This window comes from Jaculus jaculus, chromosome 16, assembly GCF_020740685.1.
Source record: "Jaculus jaculus isolate mJacJac1 chromosome 16, mJacJac1.mat.Y.cur, whole genome shotgun sequence".
NCBI classification, from domain to species: Eukaryota; Metazoa; Chordata; class Mammalia; order Rodentia; family Dipodidae; genus Jaculus; species Jaculus jaculus.
Genome location: NC_059117.1, coordinates 67,162,940 through 67,180,027, shown reverse-complemented (window position 1 = coordinate 67,180,027; position 17,088 = coordinate 67,162,940). Strand labels below are relative to the sequence as shown.

At 47.1% G+C, this 17,088-nt stretch overlaps 1 protein-coding gene across 3 annotated transcripts in view; it reads left to right on the top strand.

Moving 5' to 3' along the window:
* Window positions 1-17,088, top strand: part of Ptprg (protein tyrosine phosphatase receptor type G) — an 873,855-nt gene that overhangs the window by 729,603 nt on the left and 127,164 nt on the right. For all 3 annotated transcript variants that reach the window (XM_004661265.2, XM_004661264.2, XM_045136198.1), the window contains exon 8: window positions 5,844-6,036. In XM_004661265.2, coding sequence (XP_004661322.1) covers window positions 5,844-6,036 — 193 coding nt within the window. The remainder of the gene's footprint in view (window positions 1-5,843; window positions 6,037-17,088) is intronic.

Below are 17,088 nucleotides of genomic sequence, written 5' to 3'. Positions count from 1 at the left end.
ATCATTGCACCAACCTATGATGGTTAAGTAACAGAACCCAGGGCTTTCTGCACAATGTTTTGCACATAAGAAGTGCCCGGTGAATGTTAGCTGTTAGTATCAATAAAATAATAATATTTTGATGTTACTCTTTTAAGCTAACAGTCAATTCCAAACCAGTGCTTTCTGTAAAGGGCTTGATAAACTACCTGGTATACAGTAAGCTTGATAAGAGAATTAGCAAGGGGAAGTTGTGGAGTACAGTGATAGGATCACATTCCTCATAAAATAGTAACAATTGCAGTGGAAAAATAAAAAATCTTACTGAGCAGCTCTTAAGCCAGAAATTATTTCAAATGTTTATAAATAGGGTTATTCATTTAAGAGGTAGAAAAACCACCCAAGGTAGGTAACTTGTAATCACTATAGAAACACTGACAGGTCAGATCAGGTGACCAGGGCCACACCTTTGTCAAATACTATTTCCCAGTGGAATTTTGAACCTGGGAAGAAAGACAGAATTCTGACACTGGGCACAGGGCCATGTGATGAGGGCATCAGGGTGGGTGGGATGTCATCGGACAGGCGTGGTGTGCCCTTATGCTCACTAAGAATCACTGTGGCACCTCTACCAAGATCTAGAAGGGTCCAGTAGATTAAAGGGCCATCCACACACACTGGCCGGAGGCTGAGACCTGCCTGTGTCATTTGTCTCGTGACTTCATTGTTCATACATGTTGTCACGGCACACAACTCCAGGGAGCTCCTTTTTCCTTGTGGTCTTGGGGTGATAGTTCCGTGGAATCCAACAGAGGAAAGGCTTGAGTCAAGGGTGAGGAACCGGGGGCAGCCTCGAGTCCGTGTGGAAGAGTGGATCAGTAGAGTGCGAGCCCCGGCCACTGCTGTGCACCAGAGAGGACTCCGCTCTCTGTCCAACCGAGGAGACAGGCCACTGGCAATTTCCATTCCTCTCCCGAGGAAAGGCAAGGTTTTAGCGAATGCTGTCCCCTACCGAAGGACATCGGATACGCCTGCTTGAACCCTTTTGTGTGGCTGTCAAGCGAAGCTATGATCTACTTGACAATATACGATCATCCAGGTCATCAGTTCACCCCGCACGTCACATCCTTCCTTCAGAATCTGTGGGCAAGTGGAGTTAATGACAAGGAAGCGTCCCAAGCTTTTAAGCCATAGAGTGTCATTAAACGGTAAGAGCAATTTAAGCAAAGGCATTTTTGTGCTTAATTCACAACCTGCCTGTCTTTACAGTTACGTCACGAGTTCTCTCCTGAGGCATCAGAAATCAACTTTTTAGGGCTCAGTGCTAGGTGAGAAAGAAGTCCATCTCTTGGGGAATAAATAGCCTTTGGTTTTGCTGCCCCGTGGCTAAGAGTCTTCTCGGGTGTTCTTTTCTGGTATGTCAGAGATTAGCTGATTTCAAGACAGACTACTGTTTTCTTCCAGAAAACTTCCTGTCTGACTTTCTATGTGTGGCTGACCAGTCCATGTTTTGTTTTGTTTTTTTAAATCACACTGAAAGTGAATGACTCACCTCCCTTTATTCGACTCACGTCTCTATGGCTTTAATTTAAGCCAATTTTCTTTTCTTTGGCCTTCTCAGGACACGGAGCTGCTGGTCAGCATCCCCTACACACAAGGGCCTTTAATCCAATGGCTCCCCACTCACCTTTTTTTCAGGCTAAACAGTTCCACTTCCTTCCCTCACAGGATTTATGCTCTATCCTTTTAATCATTTTGGTTGGTCTTTCACTGGGCCTTCTCCGGGAGTTCTTTGTTGATTCTTTTCCTATAATTGTAGGAAGTCATTTCCTCTGAAAACCTGAAGTCTGCTGTCATCTTTGTGAGACATTCAGCACATCGTGGTCATGCTGTCCACTGAGTCCTGCGCTGGGCTTTGTGGGGGATGTTATAGCTTTCGCTGTCTATAACTGGATGTCTCCTATCAAAGTAGAATAAACAGACTAGTTTTTGGTTGGTTGTTTGTTTTTTCGAGGTAGGGTCTCACTCTAGGTCAAGCTGACCTGGAATCCACTATGTCATTTCAGGGTGGCCTCGAACTCACAGTGATCCTCCTACCTCTGCCTCCTAAGTGCTGGGATTAAAGACGTGCACCACCACACCTGGCTTAACAGTCTAGTTTTTAAAACATTTCTGTTATTACCTTTGTTTACTATAAGTAAAAACAAAAGGGCAGGAGAGGGAAATCACTCTTTCCACACATGCCTTTCTCATGCAAAGGGAGGGTATGTATGCATGTATATATGTATCCATCTATCTATATAATTATTTGTTTATTTTTATTTGCAAGAAGAGACAGCTATAAGAGAGACAGAAAGAATGGGCCTGCCAGGGCCTCCAGTCACTGCAGAGCAACTCCAGATGCAAGTGCCTCTTTGTGTGTCTGGTTTTATATGGTTTCTAGGGAATCAAACCTGGGTCACTGGGCTTTGCAGGCAAGCACCTTACCTCCTGAGCCACCTCTCTAGCCCTCTGTGTATCTGTCTATCTATGTATCTATCTATCATCTCTCTTTTTTATTTTATACACTGATATTATCCGCCATCTGGCTCCCCAAAGCCAACCACGGCCCCTCAGTACCTGATTGGAAGCATCTTCTAACCGCCCCTCCCCCAGCCTCCCTGTCCTGGGACAGGCATGCTTGGGTGGCATTGGAGGAACCAAACGGTTTGGGGACAGCTCAGTCCATCTTTCTCCTTCTCATTCCCCTCCCTCAAGGAGTCAGCATTTTGGGGCAATTCATATTCAGTCCATTTCTTTGGTGACAAGATGATCTTTGTCATCGACAAGGCCAGGCATGACAGCCAATCACAGCTCCATCCTCACAGGCAGAATGACCTTTCTTAATGACGTGAATGTGGAGGGCTGCAAAGAATTCCTTTTGGTGACAGAAACGTGAGGGTGGAGCTCTGAGGTTTTCTCTTTTTTTCTTAGCTATCCCCAAAGAGTTTGGCCAGTGCTGCGTGGCTGCCACTTTGTCATATTTATAACAATGATAGCAGTGGTTCTTGATTACAGCTATGCAGAGTGACCCACAGAGGTTTGAGCCCATCTTACAAGATAGTTCCTATGATCATACTGTTGTTTATTTTCAGATAAGTACGCTGGAGTTCTAGAGAATGTGATTAATTTGTTCATGGTTACTATTACAGCTATCTTCTTTTAGAAAATATTTATGTGAGTGTGTGTGTGTGCATGAGAGAGAGAGAGAGAGAGAAATGGATGCATAGGGCCTCTAGCCATTGCAAACAAACTCCAGATGCATGCACCACATTATGCCTCTGGTTTACCTGAGAACCAGTAAATCAAACGTGAGTGGATCCTTAGGCTTCACATGCAAACACCTCAGTTCTTATTGCTGGGACAAACACCCAGTCAGGGGCAGCTCATAGGAAGAATGGGTTTACTTCAGGCTTCCAGTTTCCAGGGGAAGCTTCATCGTGGTGGAGGAAGCTGGCTCACTCCATCACATACCCACAGCAGGGAGAGGACAGCCAGCATCAGCCAGCACGAGCTGACTCCAAACATCTAGGGCTGGACTCAAGGTTTGTCCCCAGTGATGCCCCCGCTTCCGTAGGGTCCCATCTGCTGAAGACGAAGTAGGAAGCTGAATAAAAAATCCACAAGGGAAGCCGGGCATGGTGGCGTGTATCTTTAATCCCAACACTCGGGAGGCAGAGGTAGGAGGATCACGATGAGTTCGAGGCCACCCTGAGACTACATAGTGAATTCCAGGTCAGCCTGGGCAAGAGTGAGACCCTACCTTGAAAAACCAAGAAAAATAAAAAATACACAAGGGGTTGGAGAGATGTCCAAGTGGTTAAAGCATTTTCCTGCAAAGCCTAATGACCCACGTTCAATTCCCCAGTGCCCACATAAAGCCAGATGCACGAAATGGCGCATGCATCTGGAGTTGGTTTGCAGCGGCAAGGGGCTCTGGCGTGCTCATTCTCCCTCACTCTGCCTCTTTCCCCTCTCTCTCTGCATGCAAATAAATACATGAAATATTTTTTTAAATACCTGAGGCTAGAGGGCCATTTATATTCAAACCACCACAATTCCCCATCAATAAGCGTTGAACTCGGGCAATGTGCTTCACCCGTGTGTTGCAGAAGCAGCTTGTGGGAGGAAAGGGTTTATTTCGGGCTTATAGGTTTCTGTTTTGTGGGGGGCAGCACGGAGGGGGCGGGTTGGAAGAGGGAGCGTCTCATCATGGTGGGGCAAGGGTGGTAGGTGGTTCATACCTTCACACACGGAGAGCAGAGAGGGGGCAGCACGGGTCATCCAGCCCCAGACCCACTGTGGGCTAGATGGCAAACCCCAAGGCCCGCCCCCAGGACACGCCTCCTCCAGCCAGGCTGCACGTCCCAAAGGCTCAGGGAGGAGGCCTCATCTCAGACACTTGAGGCAATGGGGGAACATGTTTCCATTCAAGCCATTACATCATGCTTTTAGTATTGAATGTCTTTGTGACTTGGTTGATTCCAAACACTGCCTCCTATTCTAGAAGAGAGTTGTTATTAAGAATTAAGTTTGGGGCTGGAGAGATGGCTTAGCGGTTAAGCGCTTGCCTGTGAGGCCTAAGGACCCCGGTTCGAGGCTCGGTTCCCCAGGTCCCACGTTAGCCAGATGCACGAGGGGGCGCACGCGTCTGGAGTTCGTTTGCAGAGGCTGGAAGCCCTGGCGCGCCCATTCTCTCTCTCTCCCTCTATCTGTCTTTCTCTCTGTGTCTGTCACTCTCAAATAAATAAATAAATAAAAATTAAAAAAAAAAAAGAATTAAGTTTGGGCTGGAGAGATGGCTTAGCGGTTAAACGCTTGCCTGTGAAGCCTAAGGAACCCGGTTCGAGGCTCGGTTCCCCAGGTCCCACGTTAGCCAGATGCACAAGGGGGCGCACGCGTCTGGAGTTCGTTTGCAGAGGCTGGAAGCCCTGGCGCGCCCATTCTCTCTCTCTCCCTCTATCTGTCTTTCTCTCTATGTCTGTCGCTCTCAAAGAAACAAATAAAACAAAAAAAAATTTTAAAAAAAGAATTAAGTTACTTAGCCGGGCGTGGTGGCACACGCCTTTAATCCCAGCACTTGGGAGGCAGAGGTAGGAGGATTGCCATGAGTTTGAGGCCACCCTGAGAGTACACAGTGAATTTCAGGTCAGCCTGGGCTATAGTGAGACCCTACCTTGGAAAAAAAAAAAGAATTAAATTAAATTACTAGTATTTATCAGGTTCTATCATGGGCCAGGAACTTTTTTTTTTTTTTTTTTTTTTTTTTGAGGCAGGGTTTCACTGTAGCCCAAGCTGACCTGGAATTCACTGGGTAGTCCCAGACTGGCCACCGACTCAAAGCAATCCTCCTACTCTGCCTCCCGAGTGCTGGGATTAAAGGCATGTGCCACCATGCCTGGCACCCAAGAACTGATTGTGGGCACTGAACATGGGTGAAATGATTATTTGCTCACGCCATTCACCAATCAGGTAGAAACTGTTAGGATGATGGGAAGTGCAGCAGAGATTTGAGGGTCCCAGAGCAGGTGATTTGGGGCTGCCATTCACGCTCAGCATTGTGCCTCCAGGACCTCCAGCATGGATTAAAGGTCCTGCACAAGGAAAGCAGGCGTGAGGCTCAGCCTCTGAGAGCTCCCTCTGCCCCTAAGACGGGCATCTGTGGCCAGGTCAGCCCGCTGCTGGTGGTCCTAGCCTGAGACCTCACCAGGCAGATCGGCGTTGGTCTGGACTCTTTCTCCCAGTCTGTGCACTTATCACCCATCACATACCTTTTTTCTAACTGTGGGGCTGTTCCCCCGACCCACCTTTGGTTCTCTCTTTAGCTCGAAGCTTTTTATTCCATCTTTACCACGGAGCAGCAAGACCACGTCAAGTCGGTGGAGTACCTGAGAAATAACTTCCGACCGCAGCAGCCTCTGAATGACAGGGTGGTGTCCAAGTCGGCCGTCCGTGATGCCTGGAACCATGACCTGGCCGACTTCTTGGAAAACCCGCTGGGGACAGAAGCTTCAAAAGGTAAGTCTGGATTGAGTGCCCTGGCCTGGAGGAAGATTCCTCCTCCCAAATTCATTTAAATTAAAAGGAATTCAAAGTCAGCTAGGAATTAGGACTTGATATTAAGAGTTTATGTTTCTCTGAAGAAAAGAAAAAACAAGCTTGCATGAATGATAAATAGAAGCAGTTGTGCAATAACATATATATATGCATATGTATATGCATTTGCCCTTTTGAGTAGTAATTCAATTCATCAGTCATTCCTTCTACATTTTTACCTTATACTTCCAAACTAGTGTCTAAAGATGCTGTTAAAAAAAAGTCGGCCTCCTTCTCTCCCTCCAAAAAGAAGAGAAAGAAAGAGGAAGACAGAGAAAGATGGATGGAAGGAAGGACAGACAGAAGGACAGAAGGGAGATGAAGGAAGGAAGGGAGAGAGGGAGGGAGGTTGGGAGAAAGAGAGAGAAGGAAAGGGAAGGGAGGGAAGGACGGACATGTATCAATCACAGGAGCAACTTGATGAATTCCCACGAATTAAAGACACCTGAGCCACAAGTGTTCAGGTCAAGAAACGCAGACACAGCACCCCAGAACTCCCCCACCTCTCCCTCCTCAGTGTCCACAGCAGTCATTGCTACTAGGAGGTAGCTTCCCCTGGCCTGCTGGCTGTGGCCTGTTCTGGGGTCTCTGGCCACCTTCTTTGGTATCTGTGCTCCTCATTCCTTTTCACCGTGATCTGTGTTGTCGCGTGTCATAAGTTTGTTCTTTCTCATGGGTGAGCTCCATTGTGTGACTCTGCCAGAATGTAGAGTGCACAGGACGGTATGACATACCTTTAAGCTTTAGTGACTATGAAAAATTCTCAAGCGTGTCTTCTCATGTCTCAAGGCCAAATAGCCCAGCTGCATCCTCTAGTTTATATTTATTTAAGTTTGTTTAAACATTATGAGATAGTCTTCCCAAATGGCTTTATTCTTCTGCCAGTAATATAGGAAAGATTCCTATTTATTGTTAAAATCTTTTATTTATTTATTTATTTATTTATTTGAGAAAGTGAGAGAGAAAGAGGCAGAGAGAGAGAGAGAGAATGGGTGCGCCAGGGCCTCCAGCTACTGCAAACAAACTCCAGACACATGTGCCACCTTGTGCATCTGGCTCACGTGAGTCCTGGGGGCATCAAACCGAGGTCCTTTAGCTTTGCAAGCAAATGCCTTAACCGCCAAGCCATCTCTCCACCCCTTGATTTATTTATTTGAGAGATAGAGGAAGAGATCGGGCACATCAGGACCTCTAGGCACTGCAAATGAACTCCAGAAGCATGCACCATCCTGGGCATCTGGCTTTATGTGGGTGCTAGGAAATCCGACCCCAGGTCCTTAGGCTTTCCAGGCAAGTGTCAAGTAGAGAGAGGTAGTGAGAAGAGAGACCCATAAAGAGAGAGTGGGCACACCAGGGCCCCCAGCCACTGCATCTGGAGATGCATGTGCCACTTTGTGCATCTCATTTTACATGGGTACTGGGGACTCGAAACCACATCCTTAGGCTTTACAGCCGAGCGCCTTAACTGCTGAGCCGTCTCTCCAGCCCTCATTCTTCTCTTTCTACGTGCTTGATGTTAAACCCAGAACCTCACGCAAGTGCTCTGCTGAGCCACAACCCTCGTCCTCCTACGTTTTTACAGCTTTTTGAGACTTTATATATGATTTACATGTCATGAAATTCAGCTTGAAAGGTATAATTTGATAACTTGTAGTAGATGTCTAGTTTCGCAGTCACCATTGCAGCCCAGTTGAGCACATTTTCCGGGCCAAAGAAAGGGTCTTCTGCCAGTTGTTAGACCCAGGCAACTGTGATCTGTGTTTGTCTCTCCCCCAACATTAGGGCCCAGGGATTTGTCCACGTTGGTGTAGATATCTGTAAGTCATTCCTTTTTATTGCTGAATCATATCCCTATGTTTGTTTTAAATTTGTTTATTTGAAAGAGAAAGAGGGAGGGAGGGGGACAGAGAGAAAGAAAGAGAGAGAGAAAGAGAGAATGGGCACGCCAGAGCCTCTAGCCATTGCAAACAAACTCTAGACCCGTGCGCCCCCTTGTGCATCTGGCTAACATGGGTCCTAGGGAATTGAACCTGGGTCCTTTGGCTTTGCAGGCAAACTCTTTAACTGCTAAGCCATCCCTACAGCTCCCCTATCTGATTGAATAATAGATTTATTGAGATTTCATTGACATACCATAAAGATTTTTCATTTACAAGTGTTCAGTATTTACAAAGTTTTACAACTATTACTACCATCTACTTCTAGAACATTTTCATTACTCCAGAAAGAAACCCATCCACTTGAGCACATATTCCCCACTCTTCTTCCTACCTTTCCCCAATCCACCCTCTCCTACCCCTTGGCAACCACAGATGTGCTTGCTGTCTGCACAGATTTCTCTGTTCTGTTACCAGATCAAGAACATGTCTCTGGCTTCCTTCAGTTAATGTAATATATAGGTTTTTCATGGTAGGGTCTCACTCTAGCTCAAGTTGACCTGGAATTCACTATGTATTCTCAGGGTGGCCTCAAACTCATGGCAATCCTCCTACCTCTGCCTCCCAAGTGCTGGGATTAAAGGTATGTGCCAGCCTGGCTATTTTTTTATTTGAAAGAGAGAGAGAGGAAGAGGCAGATAGAGAGGGAGAAAGAAAAAATATGGGCACTCCAGGGCCTCCAGCAACTGCAAATGAATTCCAGATGCATGCACCTCCTTGTATGTCTGGCTTATGTGGGTCCTGTGGAATCGAACCAGGTCCTTAGGCTTCACAGGCAAATGCCTTATCCACTAAGCAATTTCCCCAGCCCCATTTAATGTAAAAATTTTAAGATTTGTATCAGATGTAAATGTCACTTGATGGTCAAAGAATACAGACATACTGATACAGTACGTTGTGTTCGTCAGCTACTGGGCATTCTGAGCTTTTGTATGGTTTTTAAATTTTTTATTGCAAGCATAGAGAGATAAAGAGAAAGAGAGAGAGAGAATGGGAGTGGCAGGGTCACTAGCTGTTGCAACCAAACTCCAGATGCATGTGCCACTTTGTGTGTCTGGCTTTATGTGGGTACAGGGGACTCAAACCTACATTAGGCTTTGCAGGGAGGTACTTTAACCACTGACCTATCTCTACAGTTGGATTATTATGACTGATGCTTCTCTGGACACATAAGATAAAAATCAGGAGTAAAATTACTGGTTCATATCATAGCTGTCGGTTGATAGTTTTGGGAAACTGACTTACTACTGTTTTCCGTAGTGACAGCATGCACTTATATTGCCACCCATCCTGTTATGCAGCTTCTGTCCTTGGCAGTACTTACTATTATACATCTTTCATATTTCCTTTTTAAGTGTCTTTCTTTATTTAAGACAGACAGAGAGAGGAGGAAGGGGAAAGAGAATGGGCACACCAGGGCCTCTTACCTGGCTTTATGTGGGTATTGGGGAGTCGAATGTGGGCAACCAGTCTTTGCCAGCAAGCGCCTTTAACTGCTGAGCCATCTCTCCATCCCTTCTCTTTTTTATTTTATCCACACTACTACAGACGCAGTAGTTTTCCTCTGTGCTTTTGAGTCCCCTTTCCTTAATAACTAAGGCTTAGCCCCTTTTGGCTAAGTCTGTGTCATGGAGTTCAACCTGGCCCAATGCTACTCTGGTTTTCCCGGAGCAAACTACCATCACTCGACAGCTGTGTTGGCAGCAGCCACCCGCAGATGCCAACCACCACGGGCAGCCAAGGAGCTCAGGGTGATTGATCTGCAAGGAATGGGCATAAAAGGGCAATATAAAGAAGAGTCCTTTTCCTGTCACCAGTCTGCAAAAGCAAAGATCTAGAAAGGGCCGGGTGCTTTTCTGTAATCTTCCAGTGATTCAAAGAGAACAAAGCTGGTCTGATTGGCATTCTCCAGTGGATCCTCATCGGAAGCGTTTGCCCCCCTCACGAAAGTGATGATGTTTTATGCATTTACTGCGCTATTGTTATAGGAGAAAGGAAAATAAATTAATTATGGAAGGCAGGAGTCATCCCTAAACTTTTCTGGTGAAGGGCCAGATAGTCATTATTTTTGGCTCTGCAGGCCCTGTGATTTCTGTTACAGCTACTCAAGTCTGTCCCTGAGGCATGAAGGCAGCCGCAAACAATATGAAAATGAATGGGCATAGAAAATAGCCCTCATTGACATTTTATTAATGTAAAACAGGTCCAGAAAAGATTTGCCTGAGAACTCAGTTTTGACCCTTGCACCAGGAGAGGCCTCCCACTAAGATGGAGGGGCCATGGAATGCTCTAAGGCAGGGCCCAGGGATGTATGTAGCTCAGGGGTGGAACATGTGTTTGGGGTACACGAGGCTGGGGCTCTCTCCCCACCTCCAAATAATGGTAGTGACCTTGACTATAAATTGTTTGCTTTAACTTTCTTTGTTTAAAATTTATTTATTTATTTGAGTGAGAGGGAAAGAAGCAGACAGAGAGAGATAGAGAATGGCTGTGCCAGGGCCTTCAGGCACTGAAGAGGAACTCCAGACACATGCACTGCCTTGTGCATCTGGTTTACATGGGTACTGGGGAACTGAACCTGGGTCCTTGGCTTTTCAGGCAAGTGGCTTAACCACTAAGCCATCGCTCCAGCCCTTGCTTTGACTTTCTAACTAGACACCGTCATCTTTCAAGTCAGAGATGTCACGGGAGCCTCAGTGGAATGAGCATTGCTCCTCACCGGCTCTGGTCCCCGGCTGGGATGTTTAACAGGCACAGCGTCAACTGGGTACCGGGTAAATATGTTCTAATTGTCTGTCAGCATGATGGGCTGTACTGGTTAAAAACAGAATGCAGCCAGAGTCAATCCCAAGAGACATGGACTCCCAGGTCACCAAAGTGAAAGGCAGGAACCATCATCCTAATACTGAATTCTTGCCGAAGAAAGACTCTGTGGATATCACCCACTTAAAAAAAAAAAAAAAAGTACAGCCTTGGTTCCAGTAAATGGAGACAATATTTAGGTTCAGAGGATGTTCGAGGAATGTCCAATTTGCCACTCTGCCCTTTGTCAGTAAATAACTTGGACAGACTTTAGGATTTAATAGGCTGTCATTTCATCTATTCTGCAAGCCATCCCAGACACATGGAAGAGCTTTCCATAATCAAGCCCCGAATGCTGTCTTTTGTGAAGACTTTTGGAACAGTGGTAGGAGGAAAATAACTTTGCTTCCAACAACATGAAACATATGGTTTATTAATTTAAGCAAACCTGTTCAGCCCACAGTGGAATCAGGACCACTTGATCTGATAATTTGATTTGATGGCTTAATTAAAGTGACACCAGATAATGTCATGAAAGCAGAGGAAACAGAGAGGACAGGGGCCGCCTGTGTACCCTTCAGGCTCATAAGCCAGCACTGGGTATTTAGAAAGTGGGTTTTGTTTGTGGTTGGGGGCGGCTAATGCCTTTCTCATCTACCTTCCCCATGCTAAAGACCCCTTCCTGCTTTGGTTAAGAGCACCCAGTACTGCTGGAGAAAGCCCAGTAACTCGCCCCTTTTAAATCAGAATCCACTGAGGAAGAGCATGACATTTTTCATTGAAATGAACAAACAAAAAAAGCATATCCATGCTTGCTTTAAAGAGAGCCTGACATTGAAACCATGCTTTTCTGCTATTTTTGGAGAAATTATTAATGTTGTTCTATTTTCAGTTTAATCATCTCCACTCGCCACATTAATGAGCTTGAACGACCCAGTCTTATTAGAAGAAACCCTGATATGAGCATTTCAATCCTTTGTAGACAGTTGCCCTTCCCAGCATGTCTTCTCAAAAAATTATTGTGGGGCTTCCAGAAGCTCGTAGGGCCAGAACATGCTAAGAGTGCCACCGTATTTTTCAGGCAACCCCTTAGAGGGTTGTTAATTTAATCCACTTCTTTCAGAAATGACTTGCATTCGCTGTTGTTTTAAACAATGGAAGTAGATCAAAAGAAGGTCGACTCCAGTCTTGATTTACAAGCCCAGAACATCCTTGGATCAGACATTTTAAAATCTTCAGACACCCCATAATTCCTATAGCTCTGTTTTTTATGTGAGAGAGAGAGACTTGGCGCACCAGGGCCTCCAGCCACTGCAGTCCAAATGCAGGCAAGTGTGCCACCTTGTGACCTGGCACACCCTCGCTCACATGTTACCTTGTGCATCTGGTTTACATGGGATCTGGGGAGTCAAACATGGGTCCTTAGGCTGTGCAGGCAAGCATCTTAGCCACTAAGCCATCTCTGCAGCCATGATTCCTATAACTATTTAAGAACTGGCATATGGTAGGTTTGACTGTTTGGCTTAACTTTACTGTGTTGCACACACTTAGTACACTGTTGTTCCAGTACATTTCCTGTTGTTGTAGCAGAATTCCTGAAACTGGATGATTTGGAAAGTCAAAGAGGTTTATTCGGGCTCAACGTCCGATAGACTGGGAAGATGCTTACATCTCAAGGAAGTTCAGCTTATGGTAGCAAAGCCAGCAAGCAGGCTGGGGAGAAGGCTTAGCAGTTAAAGGCACTTGTTTGCAAAGCCTACCTGCCTTGGATCGATTCCCCAGTACCCATGTAAAGTTAGACGGATAAAGTGGTACATGGCGTCTGGAGTTTGTTTGTAGTGGCAAGAAGCCCTGATGTGCCCATTTTCGTTTTTCTCTCTCTCTCTACTTGCAAATAAAATAAACAAATAGTAAGCAAGCATGAGGAGGAAGAGAGGACTCTGCAGGGCCAGCAGCTCTCTTGAGAACGAGTCTCCCTTACTGAGAATAAAGCCTTTATGACATAATTGCTTCGTAAGGGCTCCATCCCCTCAGCCTCATTACAGGTGATGTCAGCAGTGAGTGTTGGTAGAGTTAAACCATATACCATAGCAGAAAAAGCATTAACTATTTTGCCTTATATTTTGTGGCCAGCAGATTTCTTTTATGCATCAGGCATCTTTTGCTGCCTTTGACAAGGTTATTGACTGGAGGAGCTGGGCTTGAAGCCCTGTGGTTAAAAAAATAAAATAAAAATAAATAAACCAGACCAGGCAGCGGTTTGCCTGAGCCAGATGCCATACTGGCCCCTTTCTCTTCACAGGTTTTATTTAATTCTCCGAGTCATTTCAGCCAGGACTCAGTGTGCGCTCAGCTTCTTAGACTGGTTGAGTGTGTGCTGTAAGTCTAAGCTAAGGTGTGCGTCACGGTGTTTGCATTATATAGGGAAGACAATCACGCGAGGACCCAAGGACCCGCAGGCTTAGGTTGCTGGCACTAGAGGGAGTAGGCCTGCGCTGGGGTGTGGGGGGAGGTAAAGGGCAGCAGGAGCGAGCCCCGCAGAGCGCTGGATAGAAAGATGGTGTGCAAAGTCTCTGGGGTAAGGGACAACGGGAGCTGGATCAGAGGGGAGTCTGGGAGAGCTGGGCAGAAGCAAAGGCTGGCAGAGTATTTTCTTTTTTTTTTTAACTTAAAAAAATTATTTGAGAGAAAGAGAAAGAGGCAAAGAGAGGGAGAGGGAGAATGGATGCACCAGGGCCTCTAGCCACCGCAAAGGAGCTCCAGACATATGTGGCCCCTTGTGCATCTGGCTTACATGGGTCCTAGGGAATCAAACCGAGGTCCTCTGGCTTTGCAGGCAAGTGCCTTAACCACTAAGCCATCTCTCCAGCCCTGTCTTTAAAAAGTTTATTAATTTATTTAAGAGAGAGAGAGAATGGGCACACCAGGGTCTCGAGCCACTGCAAACAAACTGCAGATGCATGGGCCACCTTGTGTACTGGGCTTACGTGGATTCTGGGGAATCAAACTGAGGTCTGAAGGCAAACACCTTAACTGCTAAGCCATCTCTCCATGCCCTTCTTTCATTTTTTAAAAATATTTATTCATTTATTTAAGAATATGGGGGGGGGGGAGATGGGCACACCAGAACCTCCAACCACTGTAAACAAACTCCAGGTGCATGTGCCACCTTGTGCTCCTGGCTTTATGTGGGTACTGGGGGATCAAACCTAGATCCTTTGGTTTTGCTGGCAAGTACATTATCCAACAAGCCATCTGTCCAGCCCCAAAGTGTCTCCTTGGTGAGGTGTTGACAGTAACATTCCTAGAGCTGCGGGAAGCCTTTGAGGGTGTGAGGCAGTTTGGCGGAATGACCTGAGCAGACACGTGACCCCATCGTGTGGGTTGTCTTGTGAAAAGTCCTTGCAGAGGACTTGCTGTCGAGTCTGCAAAACCCTACAGGAGACTGCTGGGAAAATTCCAGGCCAGATGAAGGTGGTCACGGAATAGTTAGGGCTGAGCAGTTAGGGATGGGCAGCAGAGCTCTCCTGAGCGTTTGCATGGAGAACAAGTGGGTTGAGCAAAGACGGACGTGCAGTGTTGGAAGAGCTGTGCAGCAGGAGACAGGACTGACATCCACGGCGGGCCCCGCCTTACCAGCGCCTCTCAGATCTGCAGGAGGTGAACGCAAGATGAGAAATGAGATCAAGATCCCATGTCCCGATGCAACATGCTTCCCATCAGCCTTTCTCTGCCTGCCATTCTCGGTTTCACCGAGTTATTTGTAATCCTCCACATTCAGTTACCAAGGCCCTGTCAGGGGGTCAGCCCCTGGGAAGCCAGTACCTTCACCTCACGTGGACTGCGGGGCTTTTAAACCAAGGATCTTGTCCATCCTTGAATCAGCCAGGGTTGCCACCATACCTGGCAGAAGAGCAGGTGTGCAGCCATTGTTTTTTTTAAGTGGCAGATGTGACAATCCAAGTCAGTGTTAGAAACTAGATTTGGTGGGGTGCGGGGTGGGGAGAAAAAGAAAGTAGATTTGGGAGTCCAGCAGTTCAGGCTCAAATCTTAGGTCAACACTTTATTCTTGGTGCCCTCGCTTGGTACCTAAGTATCCATTTCTTTATCTCTGAAGCAGATAAAGTAATCAAACACACTTCTTCTCAGTCTGTGGCCTTTAAAATGTGACAGTCTACAGGGCAGACCAGACGAGGCCTGGGACAAGAAAGCGCTGTGTAAATAATTGGACTTTCTAGTCTGTAGGTCAGCAATGGCTTCTGAGGGCAGTCAGGACAACTGCTCTCTCTCTGTCTCGGTCACTAGAGACTGTGTTTCGGGATAAGGAGCTGTGCCAGGCTGGGCTGTTTGCCCCTGTTGAAACCTTTGCAGGAACATCCAAGGTTGGTGGCACATCACTTAGCTTCTTGTCCTGGGACAAAATGCCTGACCAAGATCAGTTCAAGAGAGGAATGGGGGCTGGAGAGATGGCTTAGCGGTTAAGCGCTTGCCTGTGAAGCCTAAGGACCCCGGTTCGAGGCTCGGTTCCCCAGGTCCCACGTTAGCCAGATGCACAAGGGGGCGCACGCGTCTGGAGTTCGTTTGCAGAGGCTGGAAGCCCTGGCACGCCCATTCTCTCTCTCTCCCTCTACCTGTCGTTCTCTCTGTGTCTGTCGCTCTCAAATAAATAAATAAATAAAAATTTTAAAAAAAAAGAGAGAAATGGTTTACTTCAGCTTACAGTCCTGGACCACAGCCCATCGTGGGGCGGAGGGGAGACATGGTGGCTGAGCTCAAGGCAGAAGTCACATTCAGTGCAGTGTGATGCATGCTGCTCCCTAGCCAGCTCTGTCCTTTCAATACCAGGACCTCAGCCCATGGTTCAGGTGGGACTTCCCGCCTCAGTGAACCTACTCAAGAAAGCCCCTCACAGTCACGCTGACGGGCTAACCTCATCCACATCATGCCTCGCATGCGATTCTAGGTCCTGTGGAGTCGACTCTCAATATAAAACATCACAGTGTCATGCACAGTGATTGCTCTGTCCCCTCTTCGGCCCCATCGTCCCTTGGCACCCCTGCCTCAGCCTGCTGGCCATTCCCCAGTCCCAGCAGGCCTCTCCTCCTCCCTGAAGAAGCTTGGTCCTCCTCTGCACCTAGCTTTCCCTCTTTAGCCTGCCTAAGGCCTGCTTCCCAGGGCAACCTCCTGTCTGCCTTGGCTTGACCACTTCTCCGGACACTAATGCTCCTCTCTCCCCCTTACCACGGCTGAAATTCTGGCTCTCCCATTCCCCTGCAACCTCCGTATTGGGTAAGGCTCTACGTCTCTGTGTCTTTGGGATTATAGAGAGAATTATTGTTCACTCCTCAGCAAATACGTGGATGGAAGGATGGATGATAAATGAATGGTGGTGGCCAGAAATCAGATTCTTGGCTACAGATTGGCCCAGGAAGTGTATTTACCATCCAGGCAAGACAGGTGCATTTATGGTGAGAGCATTACCAAACATTTATGGTAGGAGCCCATGCCTGTTCCTGTACAAGCATTCAGAGAGGCCCCTGGTATTTGGAAAACCTTCTTCTCCTCTGACCAAGGTCCATTTTGGATGGAAGAATTCATTTCAAAACAACCACAAAGACAGGGTCCCTGGCGCTGGTCCAAGAGCCAGCCTACAGCAGAGAGAGAAGGCACTGAGAGTGGCAGGCGCTAGTTGGCATCAAGACGCTCCCGAGAACCTGGACTTCCACCTGGGAGCTGTTGAGCCGATCCTGGCAGCGGGTGCCAGGGACTGCCAATTGTTTTCACACCTTATAAATATTACCTAATTACCAAGTCCTGTCTGTCTCCAGGCAGGTAGGCAGAGTTTGATCTCCAAGGCTGATTGAGTAACCCTCTTATGACTCTTTGCTCACGGGAGGTGGTGGGGGGAGATCTTTGACATTTCCTTTATTTGTGTGGACACTGTAGTTCTTGTGAACAGTAACGTGGGGATTAATAAAGGCCAACAGTCTCCTTCCCGCCCAAGCTGCACACGTCCTCTGTCTTGTTAACTAGGATTCATAGCTCCTGGAGCATGGGGCCCCGAGATGTCTGCTGGCCTCTCCTCGGAGCCACAGCAGGGAGTCCAGCTGGGAGAGAAGGCAATTTATCTCCACCATCCTTCACACGCGTTCCTCCTCGAGCCACTCCACGGTGGTCGAAAGTGCTGTTCCTTCGTGGCTTGTCCAGAAATGTGAACAGAACCCCATCTTCTCAG